Source organism: Paroedura picta, chromosome 7 (assembly GCF_049243985.1).
Source record: "Paroedura picta isolate Pp20150507F chromosome 7, Ppicta_v3.0, whole genome shotgun sequence".
In the NCBI taxonomy this organism is placed as follows: Eukaryota; Metazoa; Chordata; class Lepidosauria; order Squamata; family Gekkonidae; genus Paroedura; species Paroedura picta.
In genome coordinates, this window is record NC_135375.1 from 29,929,479 (window position 1) to 29,957,468 (window position 27,990).

Consider the following 27,990-nt stretch of genomic DNA (forward strand, 5'->3'; position numbering starts at 1 on the left):
GCGATCGAGGGCAATAGAAGGGGACGACAGAGAATGAGGTGGCTGGATGGAGTCACTGAAGCAGTCGGTGCAAACTTAAATGGACTCCGGGGAATGGTAGAGGACAGGAAGGCCTGGAGGATCATTGTCCATGGGGTCGCGATGGGTCGGACACGACTTCGCACATAACAACAACAACAACAAAGCCTTCCTGGAATAAAAATCCCAACGTGATAGATATGGCACGAGGTAGCCTTATACCCGTAAACTATCCAGGTACAGTGTGCCCAGTAGCAGTCCAGTCTGGATGTCCCCAAGAAGGTGTAAAAAAAAAAATCTCTCAGAATGTCTTGATCACGGTCAGCTCCTGGCAACCTAATGCTTAGGGACAATGTTGTCCATCAAATGTGGTGATTCCCTAACAAGGCTTCCATGTGGCCATCGGTGCCTCCTGGCATGTTTCTTGCTGCCCTTTGGCTTCTTCCCCCAAACAAGAAGCTAATCCCAGTGTTCTTCCACCTCTCTACAGCAGCAGGTACTTCAGAAGGCATCACATTTGGGTGTGCCAGTAGCATCCGTTTGGAAGTCGCTGCCCCTGTCCTAGAAGGACACTTGTTTTGGAACCTCTCTACCCTTTGCAATTATTTGTTTTGTTTTGATTACCACCCCTCTCAACAGCCCCTTTGGGATTAGCCCCACAATTCATTGCAACCATTTTGGTGGGTTGCTCACTATCCTTTCTCCAAAGTCCCAAAGTGGCCGCAGGTTCAACAACGTTGGGGGCTCCGTCCTAGTTAGCACCCATGTATATTTTTCTTCTAGGGATTAGTGGGAGCCTCTACATGGAAGGAGAGCAAGCAGAAAAGTGCAGCTGTAACTTAAGCCTGCATAGATTTGGTATATATCATATACATACATATTCATACATATGCCCTCTCATTGGAAGATCTGCAATGGCTCAGTGGTAAAGCACTTGCTTCCTGTGCAAAAGGTCACTGCCCTCCCCACCCCCAGTCATCTCCATAAAACTCATGTAGTAGGTGCTAAGACCAATTTTGTATAAAGCAGCAATCCACGTTGGAAACATATATTTGTGTGGGGCTGCTATTAGCAACACATGGTACCCACCTACCGAATGAATTAAGACGCAGTTTAGATGATCTGGTTAACTGAGTGACATCCCTGCGTCAAAGTCACGGTTTTCAGACGTCACCAACCTTTGTTCACTTCTGTGCATTAATCTTTTTCGCAAAGGGGGAGGGGGGAGGTTTCACTCGAAATCAAAGATCACTTCAATTGAGAAAGTGCAGTCCGTTTTTTTTTTTTATCAGAAAAGTAGACTATTTATAGAACATATTAAAATCATCAGTATCATTGTACATCATTAAGTAGCTTGGGTTCATGAGTGGGCGTATACATTCACATGGATCACAGAATAAACATTCCCTTTATCGTTAGGTAGCACAAACTGTACCAAACTAAGCAGGAAGATCGCCTCTCTTTCTTTCTTTCTTTCTTTTTTTTTTTGGCTCAAGCATGAGATCTTAGACTTCACAAAGGTTTCAGACTAATAGTGCAAAAATAAGCAATCCCTGTCCAACTGGGAATTGGGGCGGGGGGGGGAGTGTAAAGACGAGGTCACGATCCGTACCCTGTATGAAACTAGGAGGCACTGTGCAAAACTGGGGTTCTGACACCTCGCTGTGTCTTCTAGTGCTGTGGAAAGGACCTGGGGGGTCACCTGCAACCCCCACGTACACACACCCTTTCACTTAGGCAACGTCTGATTTTCGGCCCATCATAGCTGGACATGATTCCAGGTCAGAATGCGCCATTAACATTTTGTACCCTTGCCCAGGTGACCTCACGACGATCATCTGTTTTGGTTCCTCAAACTGGAAAACTTCCTGGCAACAACAACAACAAAAAAGGAGAATAGCTGCTCTCTTTATACCTTTTAAATATTTGGAACCTGCCTGACTTGCGCATGTATACACACAGAGTACTTTTTCATACATATTCTTCCTGACTCATAGGTAACAAGGCTGACATTTTAACAGCACCTGGAGTGTAAACATACAAATTTGGAAGTAAATCCAATTCACTGTGACAGAACAGACTTCCAAGTGTTCTTGGGCTTGAAGCCAACAAAACTTAAAATCCATTTTCAAAATGAATTGGATGAATTGGACTTGGATGAATTCCTCTCATATCCGAGCCTGGCCTAAAAATCCTGGAGTCAATTCATTTCATGTCGGCTAGGATTACTTGTGGGGGAGGGAGCTGGTCAGGGAAAGGCTGTAGACAGGCTGGGAAAATAACAGAGCAAGAAATGTGGATGTTGGGCTGAATGAAACAGCGTATAACACGATCCCAAACAACTTTATTCAACCTCATTGAGTTCAAGGGACTTCTAAATAAGCATGCTTCAGGTTTCCGCCTACATTCACTGGGGCATTTTATTGTAGTCGCTGTTCTCTTTCCAACATCCCATTTTTTAATTTCCTTGTCCTCCTTAATTACGGAAATTCACTAGATTTGAGTCTCTTGGCCTGCAAACTGTAGGGGTCTATCTACTGTAACCTGCTGTAATCATGGGATAGGATGCTTTATAGATCTTTTAACTCCCATCGACTAAGTTATAAGATTAAAATCTACAAACCACTTATCCTGTGGAAGTGCTCAAAGAGACTTCAGATGCACCTCTGAAGAACAAGTGGGACCTGAATCACTGCCTGCATTCTCTGTCCTAATAGATAGGCATTTTCATCAGCCTACAACATAAGCATAATAGCTCCGGTATTATATTCCCAAAGCAGAGTACATCCATTATGCTCCATACATCTCTTTACTGGTACAGCATGCTCCAAAAAGAACATTCATACCCTCCTTAAAACAACCTCTTTCCTTTATGGGGCTTCTTCCCTATATGGGGCCTTATTATTCTTCAAAAGAAACCTAATTTTTAAAGGGCCACACATTCACATTTAGTATTTTAGCAGAGTCTCAGCATCTAAAGAATCGGTATTTTTCACCGTTGAACTTGTTTATCATTCCTAACGCTGAATTTTAAATTGGATTGGCAATGAATCAGGGGTGTTCTAAATGACGGTGTCACAGGCATTGACCAGTAGGTGCCTACAACTCTCCTTTTGCTACATTCCGTACAACAGTGGTAATTTAAGTCGATGTGTTATTTGAGGGCAGGGATCCTGCTTCCACACCATCAAGACCTGGGGAAATCTGGAATCTGGGGGAAAAAAATACCTGGCTCTTTTATTGTTATCTTTTTGGTCGTGCTGTGGACTGATTATCTAGGATGCTCCTCAGGGGATTATATGAAAAAGGGTATCTGTGTGTATTTTTCTGGAACAATTCTGTGCAGCAGAAATCTAGTCGTCTACTTCTGGGTCTTTACTTTTAAAATAAGAAAAACAGTATTGCTAATCCAAATCTGACCATTACATGTGCATAATGCCTCCCTAGAAATCATCCTCAATGCAGACCCATATCTCATCTCCTTCCCTCTGTCTGCAGTGGGGTCTCCAGCCATGTCCCTCTCTCATTTGTACCTCCTTGCCAGACAATTCCAAGAAAAGTTCTCAGGAGGCTGGCGTAGTGGGCATTTTGACCCTTGCCTTAAGCTTGCCATCCCTATCCACACCCCGCTGAAAGGGATGTGGCTTGTGGGAGAGCACCTCCATGGCATTACCGGTACCAGCGAGGGGAATGGCACAAAACATTCTAGTGGGTCCTAGAGATCCTCTGACGGACATCCTAAAGGGGAGATATTATAATGAAAAGGGTTAAATCGCCCTTTTCCCTATAGAATTGCAGGTAGTGCGGTAGATCACCTATTTCCTTCTAGTGTCCTGTAAAGCAGGGGTAGTCAACCTGTGGTCCTCCAGATGTTCATGGACTACAATTCCCACGAGCCCCTGCCAGCGTTTGCTGGCAGGGGCTCATGGGAATTGTAGTCCATGAACATCTGGAGGACCACAGGTTGACTACCCTTGCTGTAAAGTGCATCTTTTTTAAAAATAGAAAATGTGAGGACTTGTAGTCTGCAATCCTTCTCTCCTCCTGTGCCATCACTAGGGACAGAACCAGATCTGTGGCCATGGGGAGTGGGGGAGGGGACAGAGCCTGGGAGCCTTCCCTAATGCCATTATTATATTACCCATCGCTTTGATTTCTGGCCAGATCTGTTTGATCTCTCCCTTGCTTTGTCTCTCTGAAAGGCGCAGCAGCCTCTTCCCGCCCAAGCTGGGGGGCCCGCTCAGCCAATCCGCTCCCCTCCAGTGCCGGCGTCTCCTCGGGAGTGTCTGGAGACGTGCAGCCAGCAGGGGTAAATCCAGGGCAGCACATCGGGAAGGCCGGGGCCAGGGGGGCTCAGACACGCCGTTCCGCCCGGCCGCGCTCCTTCCTCCCCCAAAAGATGCATTTTGGGGGCCGGCGGGCTGCCTCTGTTCGCGTCCCTCCTGACTCGCGGGGGCTCTTTCTGCACTTCCTCCCCGCCCGAGGTGTGGGCCGGGCCCAGATTCCCAAGGAAACCTCTCGGCCAAAGTGTGCCCCGGAGCGCGTCCCTGGATCAGGCCGGCTCAGTCTGCCAAGTCCTCCCGCCCTCGACTGAGCGGGACCGTCCTGGCTCGGGGGGCTCGGGGGGCTCGGGGTCCCTCCTCCTCCTCCCTGGCCCCGAGAAGCGTCCAGGGGGACGGGGCCGCGAGCATCCAGCCGCCGGCCCACCTGCTCCTCCCTCCGGCCACTCCACCCCGGGGATGCTTCCTGCTCATTCGGACGGCTCCTGCCCGCAGCCCGCTCGGCGGCGCTTCCCTCCGCAGTCGAGCCCCGTCGAGGCGCGCGTCGGGTCTGGCTCCCAAGCAAAAGAGGCGGACTCCGGCGGAACTCCCCGAGACCGGCTGCCGAGGGAGCGTCCTGGGGGGCGGCCTGGCCTGTCTTGGCCCACAGTTGCGCGGCTCCCCTTTGCGTGGCGACAGACACAACGAGCAGCGGGACACGGGACGGACGGATGGGCTGGCGAGTTGACACGGCACGTTGAACGCGGGCGGGACGACGGATCCGCGCTTCTGTCCCTCCCCCCGACACACACACGCACGCGCGCGCACACACACACACCCTTTCACAAGTGGCCCACACCCATACACGCCCCTCGGTTGCTTCGCTCCCTTGCAGAGTTGCCACTTACTCAGCCTTGAGAGAAGCAAAGTTTACGACTTCGGGTTGAATGACTGGGGGGAGGGAGGCGGGGAGGAGACTAGAGGGCACCGGGATGCATAGGATGGCTTCTTGTGGTTTCAGCTCGGGTCGATCGCCCCTCGTTTTCGGGTCCGCGATTCTTTGCCCCACCCCCACCCCCACAGGTCTCGCGAGATCACGGGGTGGCCTGAGGCTTGCGGACCGTCGGAGTAGGACGAAAACTCTGAGAAGGAGCCGAGGCGGGAAGCGCCAATCCCCCCGGTGGACAGCCGGCCTTCCGAGAGGCGTCCTACCTTCCTGGGCCGGCTGGTGGCAGTTCGGAAAAGGGACAGTGCGTGGCCGGCGGCGCCGGGAGAGTCTGGCCGGGCCTCTCTCGGTCTGTTGGGACCAGCGCAGGGCGCAGGGCGCAGGGCAGCGTCCGTCCGTCCGTCCGTCGGGTGGGGGCCCGCTCAAGGCGGGAGGACCGAGGGGCCCCAGCCTGCCGGCATTGCGAGTCCCAGCGGGGCCCGGGGAAGGGGCCGGGGGTCCGTCAAGCAGAAGGGGCAAGACGGGGAGATGCCCCTGCCACTCTTCCCCTCCCCTCCTCTCCCCTCCCCCCCCCCCGGCCGGTCACTGCCGGCAGAACTTGCACTTGACGATCTTCTTGAAGGCGCTCTGGAACTCCTTGTTGAAGTAGGCGTAGATGACGGGGTTCAGCAGGGAGTTGGAGTAGCCCAGCCAGTTTATGACGGCGCCCAGCGCCTCGGGCATGTGGCAGGAGGCGCAGAGGGGCAGGACCAGCGCCACGATGAAGAAGGGCAGCCAGCAGAGGATGAAGGTGCCCATGATGATGCCCAGCGTCTTGACCGTCTTCCTCTCGCGGGCCAGGGCCATCTTCCGCTTGGCCTCGGCGCTCTTGGGCTCGTGGCGGCGCTCGGGGCCCGGCGTGGCGGCGGCGGGAGCGGCGGGGTGGTCGGGCAGGGGCAGGTGGCCCTTGGGGCAGTTGGACGGGCTCGCCTCCAGCACCTGTAGGCCGGGCGGCGCCCCCGGGCCGTCTTCGCCCAGGCGGGCCGCCCCGTTGAGGCAGGCGCTGCCCCCGGCCTGGGGCTCCACGGCGCTCCTCCAAGTCTTGGCCGTCGGGGGCAGGCCTCCGTTGCTGCGCTGGGGCGGCGGGCCGGCCGGCGTGAGGGCCAGGGCCAGGCAGGTGGGCGCCTCCCGCTGGGCCGGCGGCTGCTTCTTGTCGGCTTTCTTGACGGTCTTGCGGATGCGGAAGCGGGCCGCCTTGAAGATGCGCCCGTAGAGGACCAGCATGAGCAGGAGCGGCAGGTAGAAGGCGCCGAAGGTGGAGTAGATGGTGTAGCCGGGGTCCTTGCTGATGGTGCAGGCGTTGGGGTCGGAGCGGTCCTCGGGGGTGCGCCAGCCCAGCATGGGCGGGATGGAGACCAGGAAGCCGATCAGCCAGGTGAGACTGATGAGGGCGGCGGCCCGCCGGGGCGTGCGCTTGTTGACGTAGTCGATGGGGTCGGTGATGGCCCAGTAGCGGTCCAGGGCGATGGCGCACAGGTGCAGGATGGACGAGGTGCAGCAGAGCACGTCGAGGGAGATGAAGATGTCGCAGGTCACCTGGCCCAGCGTCCACTTGCCCAGCACCTGGTACAGGGCGGCCATGGGCAGCACCAGCACCGACACCATCAGGTCGGTGACGGCCAGCGAGCCGATCAGGTAGTTGGCCACCGTCTGCAGGGCGCGCTCCAGGGCGATGGCCGCGATCACGCACGCGTTGCCCAGCACGGCGAAGAGGATCAGCGCGCCCAGCACCACCGACGTGCCCAGCTGGTAGCCCAGGCTGGCCGGCGCCGGCTGGCTGGCGTTGCCGGCGGCGCCCTCCGTCGTGCCGTTGGCGGCCAGCTCCATGCCTGGCGCGGCGCGGGGCAAGAAGGCGGCGCCTTCACTCGGGCTGCGGCGGGCAGCGCTTCCCGCCGGGCTCCATGGCCCCCAGACGGCGCCAGGCGCTCAGCGGGCTAAGGCGAGGGGGCCGAGGGGCGGGCGGCCGGAGCCTCTGGCCAGCGCCAGTCCCTGTGCCAGTCCCAGCCCCGGCGCGCCGCCTGCATCCCCTCCCTGGCCGGGCATCCCAGGGAGCAGCGCCAAGCGCCTCCTCTCGCCTGGCTGCCCTCCCTCGCCCTCCACCGCGCCGCGCCTCCGGAGCCCTGGCGCCAGCGGCGGCCACTTGCCTGCCTCCTTCTCTCCCGCGCCTCGCCTCGCCTCGCCACCCCCGCCGCCGTGCGCGGCTGAGCCGGGCTCCTGGCAGCCTCTCGTCGCACTTCCTGTCCTCTCGGGCTCCGTCCGGGGGCTCCCGGCCCGCCCGCCCGCCCGCCCGCGGCGCCCTCTTGGCTTCCCCCGCTTCTTTCCCTCACCGCCGCCCCTTCTGACTTCCCTGCGCCTCCCGGTCCCTTCTTGGCCGCCCCCTCCCCGCGCGCCTCTGCTCCCCTCTCCAAGCCCTCGCCGCTGCCGTCTCTTTCTGCGACTGCTCCCCCCTTTTGTAGCGCTCACTGGCGGTTCCCGTCTCGCTCTCGCTCTGCCCTCCCTTCCCTCTGCTCTACTTCCCTCTCTTCTGTCACTCACTTGGCTCCTCTTTCAGCCTGCGGGGTCCCCTCCTCCTCCTCCTCCCTCCTCCTCCTCTCCCTTATTCTCGGACTCCCTTCTCTACCGTTGAAGTGCGGCGGGTCCCTCTTGCCCACCGCGTTTTGTGCCTCCACCTCTCCCCTCCTCCCTGGTTTGTTCCCTCCGCCCCTCCTTTCCACTTCTCCTCCCCGCCCGCCCCCCCCCCCCGGAAACCTGCGTGTGGTTTCTCGACGGTTTGAATTATAGTCCGGTGGGGGGTCCCTTTCGTCACTGGGATCCGGAGCAGCCTCTCTATGCCCGCTCACAAATCAATAGGAACGGGGGGCGGGGTGAGGGGAGGAAGGACACGAGCCCTTACTCACCTCTTTCCCACCTCCCACTCCCCATGAGAAAGTAGAGCAGCCAGGTAGCCGCCCTCCCCTGTCTAAACTGGCGTCAGGGCAACCGGAGACTCGCTACGAAAGTGAAAGAGAACTTTCCGTGAGCAGCCACTCCCTGTCCCCCCGCCCTCCTCCCGCCTGCCTCGGATCGCTCCTTCACACCTGCCCCGCTTGGAACCCTTAACGCCGCCGGCAGCAGCAGCAGCACGGCCGGGAAGGAAGGAGTGGGAGCCGCAGATCACACGGGAGAAATTGGGAAGGGACAAGAAAGAAGGACATAAGCCGACTGGTGGTGCCTCTCCGCCCGAGTCGGGGTTCTCCGCTCTGCACGCCGCTAGCCCGGATGAAATGGCTGAGCTGAGCGGACGGGCAATGACTGGAGAGGCTGGCGAGGGGCGGAGAGGCTCTCCGCCGCCGGTTTCCAGCGAGCGAGCGAGCGGGGCGCGGAGCAAGAAGGGGCCGCCGCTTCTCTGGGGGTCGGGCTCGCCGGCGGAGGCAAGGCTCGTCCCCCGCGCTCGCCGCCCAGCCGCCGGATTTCAGGACCTTGGACAGCGCGAAGCTTCCAGGGCATTTGTCGCCACCTGCAGGCACGCCGCCTCGAGCTTCGGCTGACAGACCTGCGACGGAGACCGGGGGACAGGCCGCGTTTCCCTTAACCGAGCTCGCCCCACACAGCCGGACGGAAAGGGGAGAAGAGTCACGAAGGATTCTACCCCCAGGTAGTTTCCTATGCAAGCCCTCCGGCTCTGGAACGGCTCCGCTTCCCCTTCAGCTTCTATTAATCTCTCCATTGCCTCCACCGTTTATATACAAATGCGTTGGGGGGGAAGGGGGGCCAAAATCCACTCAGTAGCTCAGAGGTTCTCTTGCGTTCACCTGCCTCTGCTCTGGGCCAGCATTTCTTGCTACCCTTTTGCAGACAGATATATCAACATTTAACCAAATGGAACAGCAGAGGGGTTTGGGGACCTGGGTGCTTGCCTGGAAGTTGGAATTAGTCACTTCATGTACTCCAGGGTCCATTCCGCACACATAGGATAATGCACTTTCAATGTGCTTTGGTAGCTGGATTTTCCTGTGCAGAACAGGAAAATCTACTTCTAAAGTGCATTGAAAGTGCATTATCTATTGCGTGCAGAATAGGCCCAATTGAAAACGGTTGTTTGTGGCAGAGGTGAAGAGCAAGGAGGATTCCTGACTGTGTGCCAAAGCAAGGAACAAAAAGCCTTAAAATATCCCCAGTGGGCAGGAAGAATGAGTGGGATGCAGTGAGGGGACAAGTACACTGCATATGCTCAGAAGCACTTCATTCCTTGCTGCTAGGAGATTGAGCCTTAAGAGATTATCAGCTGACTTCAAAGCTGTACATATGGGAGGGAGCTACCCTGAAGTTATCGGGCCTTTTCTTTTATTCTAATGAGTGAACACAAACAAATCCAAATTGCTGTTTTTGTCCTATTTATCTCTGGCATCTGTTAACCATTTTCATTATGCTGTGTGTTAATTGCTCTCACACTCTACCTATAAGTTTGAACTGATTACTTCTATTCCATGACACTGTATCGGAGGAAGTGTGCGTGCACATAAAAGCTCACACCTTGAATAAAACTTTGCTGGTCTTAAAGGTGCCACGGGACTCTAAATTTGTTGTGCTGTTTCAGACCAACACGGCTACGCACTTGACTCTCTAATGAGAAATGATTTTCAGTGAACTATAAAATGAGCAGGTAGGTGTTCCAAGGAAACCGTCAGTTATAAATCAGCTACTAGGTTTATTTATGTCTTCACTTACAACAGCAGGGCACTGTCTATTTTACTGTTGATCCTTTGTCAAACATAGAAGCCTGTGCTCATAATTTTTCTAAACCTTCTTCATTATGGTAAAGGTTAGTTCTACTATGGCCTTTTTTTCTTTTTTCTTTTTTTTTGTACAGAACCCAATGACCCACGAAAGAATGGGGGAAGGGCAGGGCAGAGCAAGGCTCATTGCAGTTTAGTGTCCTTGAAGTATCTTTAAATGGATTTGTTTACAAAGCATCCCCTCAAATCTTTTCAAAGTGCTACAGGCACTTTGGAGAGTCCCATCTATCATGATTCACATCCGTTTGGACAAGCAGACACTAGGTAAAGGTTGATAAGAGGTTACCTTGGGGTGTGTTTGTTTTTATAATCTGCCATCTGAATTCTGTCCTTTCACAAAAACAAAAACAACAACAACACTGTGGCTGTGTGCCTCACACTCAAAGGAAACTTGAATTGCAGGAAATTACTATGCAACCAACAATTGGGACTAGTGATCTCCAGACGATACAGGACATTACAGCTTCGTAAAAAGAATGCAACAGGGTGAAATGAGAACAGCATCTCCAGGAAAAATCTGAAATGAGCATCGGATTGGCACATCTTAAATAAACATGTTGCTAGACAGCAAACACTTCCAAACAGTTCAGAAGGTTTGCTTCTGATGATGAATTTAACTAACTAGCATATTTTTTTGGCAGGAATGTAACTTTTATTTGTGGATGGTGCTGAAAATCCTGGGGGGAAATAAATTTGGTACCTTGGTGGGATTCTAAACATCCTTTCTTAAGATGCTTGTAGTGAATAAACGGTCTCCATTTGATACATATTCTGCCATGCTTAGAAGAAAAATTGCACATTTTCTCTTGCAAACGAAGTGCACCAACAGTCTTGATGTGTCAGATTAAAGTTCTAGCCAATCGTGGATTTTATTCTGAATCCCAGCATGGATCGGCCAGGTCATCTTTGAAAGCCCAAACAGGATGTGTTTGAAGCAACTAGTCCTCCTGCTTGTCCTTTGTGTCTCCAGCACTCTATGGACTGGGGTCCCTGAAGAAGTAAAGGGAGGGGGCTCCCTCTAAATATTCAAGAGGCACTGCAAGGCCTCCTTGTTTGCCAGGGCATGCAAGAGAGTTTGAACAGAAGACATCTTTTTTTTGGGGGGGGGGTTGGGGTTCGTTATTGTAAGCCATCTTGACTCAAGAGGGAAGGCAGAATAGTAATGTTTAAATAAATTAATTCACACACAATTAAATTAATGTATAATGTTTATTGCCTCTGAACATAAGCTCCATTTTAGGTCTCAACACTAATAATTTATCACGTAATTAGGAATATGGGATGGGATAGACATTTAAGAGGAATTACTCTTATTTCCCCATCTGCCTGATTCTGAGGAACAGATTTCCAATGGAGATTTAAATTGCATGTTGAATCACTGCTGCTTCTGGTCTTGTGTCAGTCCATGAAAGGGCCATATCTTCCAATGGTGCTGAAGCCCTGCATGTCTTCATCCACGTTCACTGTTCTCAGACAAAGGTTGCATCATGGGTTTCCTAGTTGACAAAGGGAAAATGTTCTCATATATTCCATGCAATTATAGAGTTGCAGCTTATAATGCCCTAGAGTTGAATCCTCATCATCTCTAACCAGAAGGATCTCAGTACAAATGGGAGGAGGCTCAGGTATCTACATGTGGACAACAAAATGAGTTTCTTTCCTCACTGTTCTGTAGGATGTGGATAATCTTTGTCTTGCCTTTGCCCTTTTATAATAAAATGCCCAGTCCTCTCTAGCAATCATAAGGAAAGATTAATTGAAAATTTAAGCTGTCAGCCACACTGAAGTTCTTGTGATAGGATTGATGACCAGGAGATACTGTTGAGTAATTACTTGTCTGTTGCTCCAAAAATTATGGAGTCCACATAGGCCATCAATGAATGAATTCTTTAGGATGCTTAGGGCTGATCCTGCATTGAGCAGAGGGTTGGACTACATGGCCTGTATGGCCCCTTCCAACTCTATGATTCTATGATTCACTTTTTACAAAATACTCAAGTGTAAGTACAACTTACAGTCTCTGCCTCATCCCTGTAAGGTTGTTTCATAGTGACTTTTTCCAAAAACATGTTGTAAATAAAGTTGATTCTTAAGGAAAGATGAGCCCACCGCATTTCTCATCATTTTAGTTGTCGTGTGTGTGTGCGCGCGCGTGCATGCACACGCACATGCACAAGCACATGTCTTCTGTATCAATTACCTTTTTAGATGGGGGAAATAGGTATGTTCTTAATGCAGGCACTCCACGGATAGACATTATGAAGATATATCTGCTTTTATTTGTTTATCTGGGCAATTTTACTCTGATTTTCTCAATGAAAACTCAAAAATGTCAAAAAAAAATCAACAACAGGAAACTACCCTTTTCACACAAAAAATATAAATGCTATTTTTAGGGGTGCTGTCAAATCACAGTTAACATAGCAATGCCATGGAGTTTTCAAGGCAAGAGATGTTCAGAGGTGCTTTGCCATTAGCTGCATCAAGGCCCTAGCATTCCCTGGAGGTCTCCCATCCAATACTAGACAAGGCAACCCTGCTTAGCTTCCAAGATCTGATGAGACGGGGCTAGTCTGGGCCATCCAGGTCAGGAACAAACCCTAATTACTAAACAACAAACCCATCTGCTGTTAACAAACTAATCCACAGAGTGGAGAAGAGTTCAGAACAGGTGCTAGCAGTTCTTCCCAGACAGGCCTTCATGTATTTTCAGTCCTTTTCTAGTAATCTTGAATACTGCATTTTCCTGCTTTATTGCATGGCAGACTGGGCAGGCTGCTTACATTGAGCTTTCTGATCTGCCTCTTCTTTGAGCAGGTAGTTGCAGCCATTTTAAATCCAATTGACGTGACACATTGTTTTCTCAGGAACTCTGATTTTCCTAAGAGTTTAGATTTAGTTATGTTGATCTTCTCATCTGTTATTCCATTGCCCACTGAACCAGTTTGTATTGATATTTTGGGAATTCTTCACATAACAGAGTGGTCTGGCAATTTATCTCCCTGTGTCTCTCTGACTTGAGATAATTTATGGCTCAGATTAACATCCTAAACAGATACTAAGGGGATACATTCCATTGAACTCCCATCTTGGAAACTGTTGCCAACTCGTAATTCACTTGAATATTCAAAGTACTTCATGTATATTATTCTGTATTCCTTACAACAACTCTGAAAAAATAAATTACTAGAATGATCCTGATATTGTGGAAGGGGACCTGCATCTGAGAGAATAGGAACATATTTTATTATTTTCACTGAAAAGAAGTCTCAGAAGGCTGCAGATTCAGATTACAGGGTTCCACTCTAGAAGATACTCAGATACTTAACATAGATGATCCTGCACTGAGCAGTGGGTTGGACTATATGGCCGATATGGCCCTTTCAAACTCTAGTGGCATTTGTACAAACTCAAGAATACTTTAGGCGTTGAAAAGGCTGCCTTCTCTTGTGCAATGGCCAACAAGGGAATTTGCGAAGAGCTCTTTGTGAGACTGAGGACAAGACTAGGCATATGCAAAAAAAAAAAAGTCACCCAGTATTTTTCGGTATATTTTGATCCAAAAATCAGTATATGCCAACACACACAAATACCTTTATTGGTATTTGGATTCAGCAACATTTCAGAATACCAAATATATTCAGCTCCATTATACCCTATGGAACATTAAAGTCAATAACAAATCTAGCCTAAATCTATCAGTGGTTGGGATGGGGGGACTGAGGTAGAGGCACTACATTTTCAGCATAGCTGGTAGAGCCTCTCCTCAAAAACCCCCAAGTTTCAAAAATAATGGCCCAGGGAGGCCAATTCTATGGGCATCCAAATAATATTCCCCCATCCTCAATTGTTTCAAAAGGTGGAAAATAGCTAGGGCAGCAGTCCAAGCACAGCAGAATGTCCCTAAACCATTTGCTTGGGAAGTCCACATCTGTTGAAGAGTGTGGCTCAAAGTGTGGCTTTGTTCCGTGGTCTGTTACCTCTTGTGAAGTAATGGCTCCTGGGTCAGGATCTTAGCCATGATATTACTTCAAGGGCCTGCCTCTGGGTAGCATATGGCATGGTCTGTGGCAACCCAGATATGTGTATCCCCCCCCCCCACTGCTGACTTCTCCAATGGACTCACTATATTTCCTGAGAGGGAAAGGTGGGGTTATCTGTAACGGAATGAGGGGTCCTCCTGGCCTCCTGCATCCACCAATAGTCAAAGCACAAGGAACAATACCATATTAATTGTTCTCCCTATGGCCAGAAAAAAATGGGAATCAAACACACTCATGTTTTTAAATGGCAGAGGTCCTGCTACAAGCACTTTGTGTGCTAATTGTGTCACCTGCAGAAGAAGGAGAAGGAGAAGGAGAAGGAGAAGGAGAAGGAGAAGGAGAAGGAGAAGGAGAAGGAGAAGGAGAAGGAGAAGGAGAAGGAGAAGGAGAAGGAGAAGGAGGTTCTTTCTCAACTCAAATGCTGGTGACAGGGCACTGTCTATCCCCTTGGAGCCTGTCCTGTTACTGAGGCTGCCCACCATGCTTCCTCAGCCCATCTGGGTAGCTAGGATGTTATGGCAACCTAGTCCCATTCCCTCACTCTCAAACTTTCCTCTGTTTTTTTCTTTTGCTTCCTCTCTAACCAAGCAGCCCTTTTATTTTCTTCTGGAAGGTGAAGCTGACTACTGAAATTAACAATTCCTTTAAAAACACAGACACAGCTTCATGAAAATTGCATCGGTTATAACCTGGCAGAACGCTGAAGGGCGGAGTGTATCCATGAATAGAGGGGTGCTGCAACTTCCATCTACCAGTGGCACCTAACAAGACATCGTCTCCCCTCTTTGGAGGGAGTCCCCGCTCCAAGTGCTGTGATGTCATCGTTTTCTTAATATGGTGACTTGTTTAGATAGCTCAGTCTGAAACAATTAATGAAATTATTAAAAGAAGTCAAGCACTTACCTGGCATCAGTTAAGCTTTTGTTTTGTTTTTTGGTTAAGATCTCCAATTCAGTTAACTGCTATTTGGTGGGCTCACCCCTTGTTCTGGAGAAGGAGCAGGAGGATACTGGGCAGCTCTTAAGTGACAGTCCTATGCTGTCCTCTGGGGCTTCATCCCACTTGTTGGTTACTGGCAGTGGGACACTGGGGGGAGGAGCCAAGGAGGCCTCCTTCTAATCCTTAAGGGAGGATGGGCAGAGGCTAGGCAGCATCTGCCATGTTTGCCTGACTGCATTTTCATTGAGGGGGATCAATATTTCAGAACAATGCAGAACAAATGTAGAGTCCAATGGCACCTTTAAGACCGACAAATTCTTATTTTATGGAATAAAAAGTTGTTGGCCTTAAAGGTGCCACTGGACTCTAAATTTGTTCTGCTCCTTCAGGCCAATAGGGCTACCCACTTGAATCAAACCAACGCTGTCTATTGGGGAAGGGGTTGCTCTGGAAGAATAATTTACTTCGTGGCTTATTACTTAAGTTTCTTAACAAGAGTGATACAGAAGCGTCACAGCATGTAGACAAATGAATATGCATAATTATCAGCTTATTTAGTCCACAAACCCTCTTGCTTTTTTCTTTTGTTCCTTGCACACAATGAGTCACAGAGCTTATACTACAACAACGATGAACAAGACTGTGGCTGTCAACTGCCAAGGAAATAAAAGTTTCCATTTACAGTTGGCCTTCTAGTGGTTTTCTTTTTCTTTTGAGAGCATGAGACGAGATGGAAAAATTCCCGGTGGTTGATATGGAAATTTTCCTTTTGCTTGTGTGATGGATTGACCAGTAGCAGAGCAACCCTGTGCCAGAGTTACTCTAGTTCAAGCCCCAAATCCCTGAGTTTAGACTGGAATAGACTGTAAACCAATCTCAGACAGCCATATAACTCATTTGCAACCAGGGGATGACAGTTCTGAACTACCTTGCAGCACTGTTGAATACAGTCCAACAAAATGTACATAAGGAACGTTTAAACATCCGAGTATTAATTATGGTTATTTGCTCCCACAGGCAAATTCTGGAAAATTATTTCGAGCTGACAGAAGTTATGGTAGTTTCAAGGTATTAAGGCACAGCAGGGATGTGTATTCAGATATTAGACAATTTCTTGATGTAGTGGTTAGGAGTGCAGACTTCTAATCTGGCAAGCCGGGTTTGATTCCACACTCCCCCACATGCAACCAGCTGGGTGACCTTGGGCTCGCCACAACACTATAAAGCTGTTCTTACCGAGCAGTAATAACAAAGCTCTCTCCACCTCACCTGCCTCTCAGCCTCACCCACCTCACAGGGTGTCTGTTGTGGGGAGAGGAAAGGGAAGGCCACTGTAAGCCTCTTTGAGATTCCTTCGGGTAGAGGAAAGTGGCATATAAGAACCAACTCTTCTTCTTCTAGAAAACTCCTAAAAATATAGGATTCTTTAATATCATTGTTATAGACCAGGGGTAGTCAAACTGCGGCCCTCCAGATGTCCATGGACTACAATTCCCAGGAGCCCCTGCCAGCATTCGCTGGCAGGGGCTTCTGGGAATTGTAGTCCATGGACATCTGGAGGGCCGCAGTTTGACTACCCCTGTTATAGACCATGCACAATGCACAGCAGGTGGAAATGTTCAGAAACATCCAGATCCAATTGTTTTATTTGGTTCCTGGCTGATAGAGTTTAAGAACACTGGAAGAAAAGAAAGTGACTCAGCAGATACGTGATTGACAAGAACATTGACCACTTGGCAAAGTTACACCCACATACCAGTCTTGCCACTAAAGGGGATTAGGCTGATAGGTCTGTCTTTCCAAAGTGTTGTTTACACCAATGTCATTGCAGTCTTGCTGATTTGGAGGAATGGCCTTGAATTAATGCCATGTAAGTACTGGCACTGTAAGGTATGGGGGCAACCATTTTGCTTGCATTCACAGGCACGTTGGCAAGCAAAGCTGCATAGAGAGGGGGTAGAGAGAAAGGTCAAATTTCTCACCTCCAGGAAAAGAAATCTGCCATGCCAATGCCATCATAATTACAAAAGTCATACAAAGAGGCATACAGATTAGAGCCAGGCTGGTAGGGAAGTGAATGGCAAACCACCCTGTATTGAGTCTGTCAAGAAAACGCTGGAGGGCGTCATCCCAAGGGTCAGACATGACTCAGTGCTTGCACAGGGGATGCCTTTACCTTTAGAGGAGATGTGAAGTTATCTTTGATGAAGATGGACTGGAGATCTTTCCGTTCTTAAATATGTCAGAAAAGCAAGGGGGCAGGTCCACTACTGCCCTGTGAACCATTTCTCCAGTACAATCAATCATTTCTAGCTGCTACTGGCCCCGGTAGGAGAAAAGACAGGCAACTGAGCATTCACATGTAGAGAAAGTAGAGGAGCACATTTTTGTATTTTAAAAGTACTGTCTCCCATTTAACAATGAATCAACCTGCGGAATTCATTTCCAGGGGAGTAGTGATGGCCACAGGCACAGATACGTTTAAAAGGGGTTTAGACAATTTTATGTAGGAGAAGTCCCTCAACAGCTACTACCCATGGGTATGGGGGAGAGACACCAGCTACAAAGACCAAAGACCTCTGAAACCCAGTGCTGAGGGGAAAGCTTGGTCTCTAAGCCCTGTTTGGTGTAGTGGTTAGGAGTGCAGACAGCGAATGTGGCAAACTGGGTTCGATTCTGCACTCCCCCACATACAGCCAGCTGGGTGACCTTGGGCTCACCATGGCACTGATAAAACTGTTCTAACCGAGCAGTAATATCAGGACTCTCTCAGCCTCACCCACCTCACAAGGTGTCTGTTGTGGGGAGAGGAAAAGGAAGGCAAATGTAAGCCACTTTGAGCCTCCTTCAGGTAGAGAAAAGCAGCATATAAGAACCAAGTCTTCTTCTTCTTCTGTGTGTTCCCCACAGCAACTGGCAACTGGCTGGCCGCTGTGAGAAACAGGATGCTGGACTGGATGGACCACCTTGCTGTGCTTCATTTCTTTCATCCTTTTTCTCCCAGTCCTGCTAACTTCTCCCATTGAGACGATGGGGAGAAAAATGTGTTCCGCTTCAGAATGCAGTCAGCTCAAGCACAGCTGTGGGTGGTGTTAAATCTCCTTCTTTGTTTCATTATCCAGTTTTATTTAAAAATCTAGGTGATGACATTCACAAATGAAATCAGCGATGACAAAGTTCCTTGCAGAAGAAGTACTGAATACCTTCGATATAATCAAATGTAACTTCGTTGTGGGAATAATTAGGACGCTTAAACCATCATTGCAATAACAAAGCACTAGAATGTTCATATTTACTTGCAAATTAAGATTGGTGTCTCACTCAAGAAGGAAAAGGGAAGAGGTCAGAAATCGAATAAGAGAGTCAAGTGAGGACTTACAGCTATCCATGCAGGTGTCTTCCAAGCAGAGGTCCAGATCCCAAAACAGGACACAGGCAGCAAACAACCCAAATGACAAATCCAAGGGAAATAGCAGCAAAGATGCAAACACAAGTAACTTGAATCAGAAATGAGACCTTTCTGACCAGAAGCAGGCTTGGTCAGACAAAGGTTTCCTGGCCTTGTCAAAAATTGGGAGCTGCTAGTTACATATAGATGGCTTTTATCTTTGGTATAGGTGGCTCCTCTATGGAGCTCGAAAGCAGAGACTCTCTTAATTAGCAGCACCCAGTTATTGGCAGTTACATGCAGGAGAGCCTTGAGCGACATTACTACGGCTCCATCGCCATCTTCAAGGCCGTTGCAAAGTCCTGGCCTTGCAAAAGGCTGTACACAGACAGAATCAGCAGAAGAAATGTGTGGATAGATTTTGACTTCAGTTACAGGCTGGAGTTTGGAAAAAAAAATCTCTCTAGAGTGTTACCCAAATGGCCTACCAGTTTGTGAGCCCCAATATCTGATCCCCATTGCATGTTAAGTGCACGCATACATGTATCTGGAGAAAACTAAATTATGGATCACTGTCTGTATACGCCAAGGTCCAGATTTTGGTAGTAGCATTTGTTTTGGGAACAGAGAGATTACTAGAAATAAAATGGATGGAAAATAAAATCAAAGCCTATGTCTTCATTTATAAAAAGAGGTCAAGAAAAGCAGAAGGCCTTCAGAGAACTGCAGGCTCACACACACAAAACACAGAGGGAAAATTTAACCCTAGGCAACCTACATCTATGCAGTAAAAGCGCACAATAAGGGGGGTGGGACTAAACAAAAACATACACACCTGTGCAAAGTGGCCAAGGGGTTCTGGGTAGAAGAAGACTGAAGAAGATTGAGATTGAGGCCAATCTCCAAATCTCCAAGCACTTTGTGTTCAAATTACTCAAAGACATTAGAAAGAAAGACCAGGGGAATTGCTGCAGCAATGTTTTGGGGCTTGGGTGGGCTGAATTTATACTATAAAAATGTTGGAAGGTGAGCAGAAACTTGTAGGTGCAAAAGTGACACCCCAAAAGTCCAGGGGCTGAGTGATTGGAACGAACTGGCTGTTCTACAGCATAGACAAAGAACCAAGTGAGAACTGATGGTTGTACCCTGGAAAAACAATAAGCCTAAAATGGGGTGATTGCTGACTAGATCTTCCCATGCATTTGTGGTTTGTTATCATAGCTATAAGAGCCTCTTGTCCACTACTGTGGTAAGCCATCTTTGCCCATGAGGCTGGGAGTTCAATCCCAGCAGCCGGCTCAAGGTTGACTCAGCCTTCCATCCTTCCTCACTTCAAGAAGGACGTCGATAAAATCGAAAGGGTACAGAGGAGAGCAACGAAGATGATCTGGGGCCAAGGGACCAAGCCCTATGAAGATAGGTTGAGGGACTTGGGAATGTTCAGCCGGGAGAAAAGGAGGTTGAGAGGGGACATGATAGCCCTCTTTAAGTATTTGAAAGGTTGTCACTTGGAGGAGGGCAGGATGCTGTTTCTGCTGGCTGCAGAGCAGAGGACACGCAGTAATGGGTTTAAACTTAAAGTTCAACGATATAGGCTAGATATCAGGAAAAGATTTTTCACAGTCAGAGTAGTTCAGCAGTGGAATAGGCTGCCTAAGGAGGTGGTGAGCTCCCCCTCACTGACAGTCTTCAAGCAAAGGTTGGATACACACTTTTCTTTAGGATGCTTTAGGATGCTTAGGGCTGATCCTGCGTTGAGCAGGGGGTTGGACTAGATGGCCTGTATGGCCCCTTCCAACTCTATGATTCTATGATTCTATGATTCCGAGGTCGGTAAAATGAGTACCCAGCTTGCTGGGGGGTAAACGGTAATGACTGGGGAAGGCACTGGCAAACCACCCCGTATTGAGTCTGCCATGAAAACGCTGGAGGGCGTCACCCCAAGGGTCAGACATGACTTGGTGCTTGCACAGGGGATACCTTTACCTTTAACTTTATCATAGCTAATCCATGGGGTCACAATGGGTCAGACATGACTTTGCGACTAACAACAACAACAACTATAGCTAATCATTGAGATAACATATGCATTTTTATGTGGGAAAGGGACATTTATTTATCTCCTACTAGTGCTACTTAGGCTGTTTCCCTTTTGTTCTGTCAGGAAATGCCCTTAGGCACATGTCAGAGTTATTCAGGCTGCTTCCCTTTTGTCTTGATGAGGAGTGCCTTCAGAATTTTTCTGGTGCCCCCATCTTAATTTTACCAGGGTGCCCTCATAGATGCCTATATGAACTGGTATCAAGTCACTGGGGAAAAATAAAATAATATTATTTTCAGCCACTTTTATAATGTTTACTATCAGTTTATGGAGATGTTTCATTAGCATTTTATGAAGAGTAATTCTATTTTAAATGCACACATTTAAATACCAATCTTTACAGCTCCTTCAGTTGCAAAGGAGTTTACAGTAGGGATAGGCATGAACTGAAAATTTCCAGGAGATGCGGTCCCAAATCAAACAGAAATGCCCTAGTCAGCTCAAAGCCCCTTTTCTCCTGACAGAACAAAAAGGGAAACAGCCTAAGTAGCACTAGTAGGAGATAAATAAATGTCCCTTTAGGTTTTCTCTGTAACCCATCTGTTTCAATTTCCCCCATTTCAAAGGAAGTGGAGTGAAATGGACAAGTTAAATTATTTGCAGCCATTTAAACCTAATAACTTGGCAAGTCCACCTGTCAGCCGTTAGGTTTAAATGGCTGCAAGCCATTTCACCAATTAGTGTCACTGTACATGCCCATCCCTATTAAATAGCACTTTCCATGGTTAGTTTATATAAGGGAATCAACAGGAATCCTATTTCTATAGGAAATTACAGATATATCATTTGTTGCCCCAGAGTCTAAAATAATAGAACATTTCATTGGTAACTGCAAAGGGAAAATCCTAAGAATCTGAGTCAGAAATGACAATTCACTGATCTCCCAGGTCAGTTTGTTTTTTATAGAGTCTGAATTCAACGACGTAATAAAACAGTAAACTTCATTCTCTTTTGCTCTGCCTAAGAAGTAAAGCCTGAAAAGTCTAAAAAGATTGCAGTGTGCTTCTGTTTGGACCATTTCAAGGTAGTCAATGTTCCATTTCCGGTCAGAAACAGCTCACAAACATGCTAAGCCAGTGGTTCTCAGCCTTCCTAATGCCATGACCCTTTAATACAGTTCCTCATGTTGTAGTGACCCCCAACCCTAAAATGATACAAGTGTTCTTTCACAGAAATTAAGCCAAAACTGACCAATAGCATGAAAATCCATTGTTCATGATTGTATATAAATTGAAAGGGCCCTTCTACCCCCAAAGGGTCCCCGACCCCCAGGTTGAGAACCACTGTGCTAAGCAAAGCAGAGGTCTATCAATAGCCACAGAGGTCATAATATCTGGTTGTCTCCTACACCAGCCACAATGCTGATTTACATCTCAGCTTTCTTTCCTAGAACTTAAAGCAGAACACAGTGCTTCCAGGTGTCCCATCCAGGCATTGTTTAAATGCATATTTAGCTCCAACAAGCTTGCCATTTCATATGTTTTGTTCCATTCATGCCTTGGGGAATCAGAGAACAGCTGCAGTTACTTGAGGTCTCCCACTACCACCACCCCAGAAGGCACTTAGTGCTGCTCTCCAGATTATGTCACGATTTTTCTAGCCAGATGCAACTTTCTGTGATGCCTCAGTTCAGTGCATTGGATCATCCCAGAGTGATCTTGATGTCAGCTGGCATCATGGACAAGATGCTGACTAGCAGAAGCAGTCAACCATTCTTCCTAGCTGCATCCAAACCTCCTGCTTCAAAGCAAGGTGTATGTGGATAAGTGAGGGGTTTTTTTTTGTTTTTGTTTTTTGCATGTCCTTAGTTTCAAAGCAGGCAGATAAACCTAAGATGGAGACTGCAATAACAGCTCGGGATATCACAAATTTCCCAGGGTATTTCCTAAGAGAAGGAGGCATTTAGGGAATTCTTGCAAGTGATATGCTTCCCATTGGTTAAAATGGTCTTCCATCTACATAGACAAAGTGATTCAGGAAGATGCAGACACATGAAAGAGAAGGACATTCATAAAGATTTGGGGCTTTACTCTGTAATGACTCAACTGTCCTTGTTTTGCTTTCAGATAATGCATTGGGATCTATTCCTGCATGACACGGTGTTCCCAGGCAGTCCCCCAAATATTATGAAATATTTAGAGACACAAACTGCACTTCTTAAAACTGATCATTTAGAAATTAAATGATCAGCCATGACATCCTACTTATGACTTCTTGTTTCTCTTTCCCTGTCTGGGTAATGCTAAAGATTAAAGATGACCTCTCCAGACTGCCTTTGCCTATAATCCATAAGAATGTTTGTTCCAATATATTAATGGCATTGCTTATAAAGGGGGAAATGTGACATTATTCAATGTGACATGCAAGGATTTTTCCAGCTAATATCTAAAGGCTGAAATCTGCAAACACAGGATGAGACATCTTACATGCCTGTGAAAAAGAGAAAGCTGTCTTCCACAGGGAACTGGAGTGATCCAGAAAGGACATAAAGTTAGCTCTGAATACTGGAGACAGTAATTCAGGCAAGGCCTCCCATTTATCCACCTGGGGCAGGAGACCTACCCCAGCCTCAGTTTCTTTCCCCAATGAGCAGCACCAAGAAGTAACATCACTTCTTCCCCAAATGTTTCCATGTCTAGACACCTTTGCCAAAATCTTGCATTTGCTGAGCCAGTGTTGCAAATCCTACCTCAAGCCTAAATTTGCCCACAGTTAAATAATGTAACTGGGCAAATTTCCCAGCCTTAGGAAAGTGCCTCAGATGCCATTTAAGTTAAAAGGGGCTCTTGATTTATGATCTGTTTTTAAAAGGATGTCACACAAACATCCTTGGAGATTGAAAATGCAGTGAATTGTGTTGCATGAGTACAGTAATGCAATATGTTTACCTTTATCAGTACCCAACCACTATGGTCATCTTGAGAGGCTTGGCTCCAGGTGCCCTCGCCTGATCAAATTCAGCAGCTAGCTTCCCAGGAAAGGGCTCCATCGAAACTCGAGATCTTTTCCCAGGGAGATTTAGCAGTCTCCTTCTGCTGCTATATTCTGCCGGTAGGTGAAGACTATTGTGCTTCTTTTGCTGTTTCCTCAGTGATCTCTCCTACTTGTTTTAATTGTTATTTTATATCTTTTAATGTAGTTCAGCTCTGGCCTTAATTGTTGTAATGATTGTTAGTTTGGGGGGGTTGGTTTGAATGGTTTTAAAATGTGATTTTATTATGTGCATTTAATTTGTTAACCACCTTGATGGCCCTTGTGAGGGCAAAAAGGTGGGATATAAATCTTGTTTAAAAATAAAATTTATATGGAGATAGGCTACAAACTTTGTACAGCTCATACCAGGAAAGAGCAACAATGCTGGAGAAAGGAGTGATTACAGTAGCTGTGACAATGCAAGCCGTAAAACCCACCACTTACCTGTAGGAATGAAAGGACACATACGACACAGGTGTCTGGAGCAAAAGGAATCTTCTCTTCTTTGGGGGGCTTCTCCTCACCCCAGTCTTTATTCAGTACATTTTGCTTACACACTCTTTGCCTAGCTAGACTCTGACCTCTGTGTCTGCCCGGAAAAATACACACTGACCAGCCCCATCCACAGATCTTAATCCCTGCTGACTTGGGGGTTTCATTCAGGCGGTCAGTATCTGTGCATTCTGTTAACTCATTCAGCTCCCATCACCTACCCAAGGTGGAGCAGAGAAAATGACTGCCAAGTAGTGAAGTATAGACACTACCCAGTGTGGATACTATATATTTATGTATCTGGATACTATGGAATAGCAACCAGCAACACCACCAATTTTGTTTTTTAAAAGCACTCCCATAACAATTTGTGGCAAGTTTTGCACATGCTTGACACAATGCTCAAGCAGGCCAATGGGGGAAGCCCTTCCAGCCAATAAGAGAAACCTCACCTATTCAAATAAGGAGGGCTCTTTGGACAGAAAAGCATCATCCTTGACCTCATTAACTGTAAAAGGAGAAATCCCATAATCCACAGGCATAATTTCCTGCTGGGGTTGATAGAAGGTGCGGTTTTCTCTGCCTCTTGAACTAGGAGACAGATAAAATGGAAAATCCCTTAATCCCTGTCAGGAAACAATAGCCAGGATTTATGGAGTTTGTTTTTGCCAGTCAATGAGAGCCTCTCTGTGCAATCTCCTCTGGGTACAGTGGGCATTCCTCAGTCCTCATCACAGGCTGCCCTCTCTCCATGAACAAAGATCAGTTTTTCACTGGAAAGGGAGGAGCTGAGAAGGAAGAGTGGGGTAGTGTCAAGGGAGCAGGAGTAAATGCTTTCTAGCCTAACTGAAAAAGGGGTGAAGTTTTGTTATTTGGGCCAGGGGTGTGTGTGTGTGTGTGTGTGTGTCACAATCTGAGATTACACATTTCAAGTTCATAGTGTCACTACTGCTAAGTAAAACAGAAATAGCCAACGCTGGGCTGCCAAGGACAAACAGCCCACATAGTCATCACTTTGCCACCCACACAGAAGTCATAAACCAAAGGACACGCAGCTAGCAAACAACTGACAAGCATTCAAGGGAGGCACCTAATAAGGATGGAAGCAGCACAGGAATTCTCTTGGCACAATAAAGGTGAATACACAGGACAGCATCCCACTCATCCCTTCCTCCTTGCCTATGGCATATAGGAAGAATGTACTAGGGTACAGATTCTTGCCAGTAATAAATTAATTGTTCTCTGTCCTCCCTCCATGATTTAACATTCTGCCAAGATTCTTTTTGTTCCCTTCAGCTTTCATTGCTCTGCACAGAACTCCCATTATGAATTTCAAAACTTTGGGGGTGTAACACCAATAGGGAGAGAGAACTCTGCCAATGAGGGCTCATCAGTTCACATTTCACTCTGCCAATGAGAGCCAATCAGTTGAAAGTGGATGCAGACAACTTGCTCCCTACCTGATTGACCCTATCTGGAGATGTTCCACCAATAGAGTGAGAGCACTCTGCCAATGAGGGCCAATCAGTTCAAATTTCACTCTGCCAATGAGGGCCAATCAGTTCAAAGTGCATGCAGAAAACTCACTTTCTACCTGATTGACCCTCAATGGGGGGTGTACCACCAACAAGGAGAGAGCACTCTGCCAATGGGGGGGGTCATAGGGCTTATCTATCCTCTTCTTCCTCTTTATGCTGCTTGTTGGGTGGAAGAGGTGCCGGCCTCTATGAAAGGCTCTGTTGCTGGTAAATTGCCCCATCCTCAGTCTCTTCCCACCTTCCATCTCCCCTAGGAAAGGGAGGGAAGCCAGCTGTTTCCCTTGACCCTGTGTTGGTTTCAGCTTTCTGCTGGACAGAAGCACAGATGAGCAAGGCAGAGAGAATCAGTATTTCAAAAACAGAATGCCAAGCGACAGACAGAATGCAATCAATGCCTTAACTCAATCCAGCAAGTCAAGGATTCATTCAGGCAGTTAAAGGGAGTCAGCAGAAGGAGTAGTTCCACAACCTAGGCCTCCAAGTCTCAAGTTAATATAGGCTGTCAGGAGCCTCTCAGTCCTCACTCTGTGGTAGCTCACAGTCTTCTGTAGTCAGCAACTTTCTTGCTAAAATGGTGGGGGGCCTTTTAGACTGGAGCTCTCTTCCAGCAAATAGCTAGCATTGCTTAATTGGCTCAGATGAGTCAGGTGCACTGACAAGGCAGGAAGCTGCAGCTGGAGGCTGGGCAGAGGAATGAAGAGCCTCTGCAAAAGCTTTAGGATCTAAGCTCTGGTTTGTCTGCAGCTCCATTCCTTCCTGCTGGTCAGATGCGTGTTGAACATCTGGCTGGGCTAAGCTTTCATCCAACTGAGGCTTGAGTGAAGCTCAAACTCCTTGCAAGGGCTTCCTCTGAGGAGTCCTCATTAACAGGACCTGGGCTCATAAAACCATCCCATGGCCCTACAGCTGGTCATCAGAGCACTCTTTGCTTGTTCACCCTCCCTCTCCTCAGAGGGGCTCCTCAGCATTCTTCCCCACCCAGCCTTACCCTTGGGTGATGTGGGAGATGGGATAGAGGCAGCCCCCCCCCGCCATACCTGTGCAGCTTGTCCTTTGGGAGCTGTGGAGGTGGGAAAGTAGTACCCCACACACACAACCTTCTCTGCCTGTCCTGGCCTTTGGGAGATGTGGGGAGTGGGGTGGGAAGGAGGCACCCAGCCTGGCCCAGTCTTTGAGAGATGTGGGTGGGCAAGAAGGAGGCAGCTCACCCCATGGCCTTCCCTGCCCATCCTACTCTTTGGGAGATTGGGGGAAGGGAGAGGCAGCCCCCTGTGGCCTTTCCTGCCTGACCCAGCCTTTGGGAGATATGGGGGGTTATGGCAGCCCACCCACAGCCTTCTTCCAAGACAAAGATGAGGAAGATGTTGACTGTTTGTCATGCCCTGCTTTTCAATATCTGGAGTTTACAAACCTCTCCTCTGATACCCTGTGAAGTAGGTGGGGCTGAGAGAGTTCTAAAAGAACTGTTTGGCAAAACAGCCCCAAGAGAACTGTGACTAGTCCAAAGTCATCCAGATGGCTGCACGTGGAGGATTTGGGCATCAAACCCAGTTGTCAAGATTACAGTCTGCCACTCTTAACAACTACACCATGCTGACTCTTGAAGGTGGGAGGATATAAAAGGTGGAGGTGGTCTCACAACCTGGAACTGCTTTGAGAAGTATAAGGTGGAACATTTCCATTCCTGATGTCTGTATCAGCTGTTTCTGGGCCACTCAGTATCCAGGTGATGGATGGTTTTGCTTCCAAGACAATATAACATTGTCTCCAAATGCTCATGGCATCAGCTTTTGGGAAGAAGACTCTATTGTGTAGAAATAATGGAAATTGCCTTTCAACATGATGATAAGTGCATTAGGCTTGCTTCCCAGGCAAGGTCTGGCACATGGAGCATCTACTGCGTTCTGTAGATTCTAGTACGTGGGTCCAAATAAACCTTGACTGTGCCTAAGTGGGCAACTCCGACCCTTCCCCCATGACATACACTGGTATACACAGGTGGAGACTCTTCTTGTTACCCCTCTCACAAGCCAAGTTCCCTAACTCAATTTAATTTGTGTAACAGTCATGTGGTGCCTGCAATGCTCACCCAACCATCATCTAAAGAAGTGGCAGCACAAGCTACTGCATTGTTGAGTTTCTGTAGCATTCCCTCAAGGAAACCTTCCATTCCTTTATTTTGAACATCTTCTGCATGCAGTCCTATGAATGCTTACCTGGGAACAAGCCTTACTGGAAAAAAATGGACTTATAAGTAAATACGCAGCTACTCAGTCGAATGATTGACTGTGGCTCTAAGACCATTTATGCACTGGGAACTTCAGTGTCTCAGCTCCCATGCAGGAGCACAAATTGGGGGCAGATGAGGCACACCAGGCCAAATGTTCCCCCGTGTGGGTGCAGGAAGAGGTGGGGCAACCTGCCACAACTAAAACTTCAGTCTTCAGCTTGGCATGAAACCTCCAGTGCATAAATGGTC

General features: G+C 48.2%; 1 protein-coding gene and 1 long non-coding RNA gene across 2 annotated transcripts; both read right to left on the reverse strand.

Annotated features, from left to right (window-relative positions):
* Nucleotides 1–3,971: 3,971 nt before the first annotated feature.
* HTR1A (5-hydroxytryptamine receptor 1A) lies at nt 3,972–7,584 on the reverse strand. Its single transcript, XM_077347220.1, has one exon. It carries the CDS (start codon nt 7,087–7,089, stop codon nt 5,806–5,808), a length of 1,284 nt encoding a protein of 427 aa, XP_077203335.1. The 5' UTR covers nt 7,090–7,584; the 3' UTR covers nt 3,972–5,805.
* A 3,648-nt stretch (nt 7,585–11,232) lies between these two features.
* Nucleotides 11,233–24,094, reverse strand: LOC143841753 (uncharacterized). The gene is made up of 3 exons (XR_013232785.1): nt 23,926–24,094; nt 14,770–14,940; nt 11,233–11,533 (listed from the first exon to the last, which is right to left on the reverse strand). It is a non-coding gene; the product is annotated as an uncharacterized LOC143841753 (long non-coding RNA).
* Between the last annotated feature and the right edge of the window lie 3,896 nt (nt 24,095–27,990).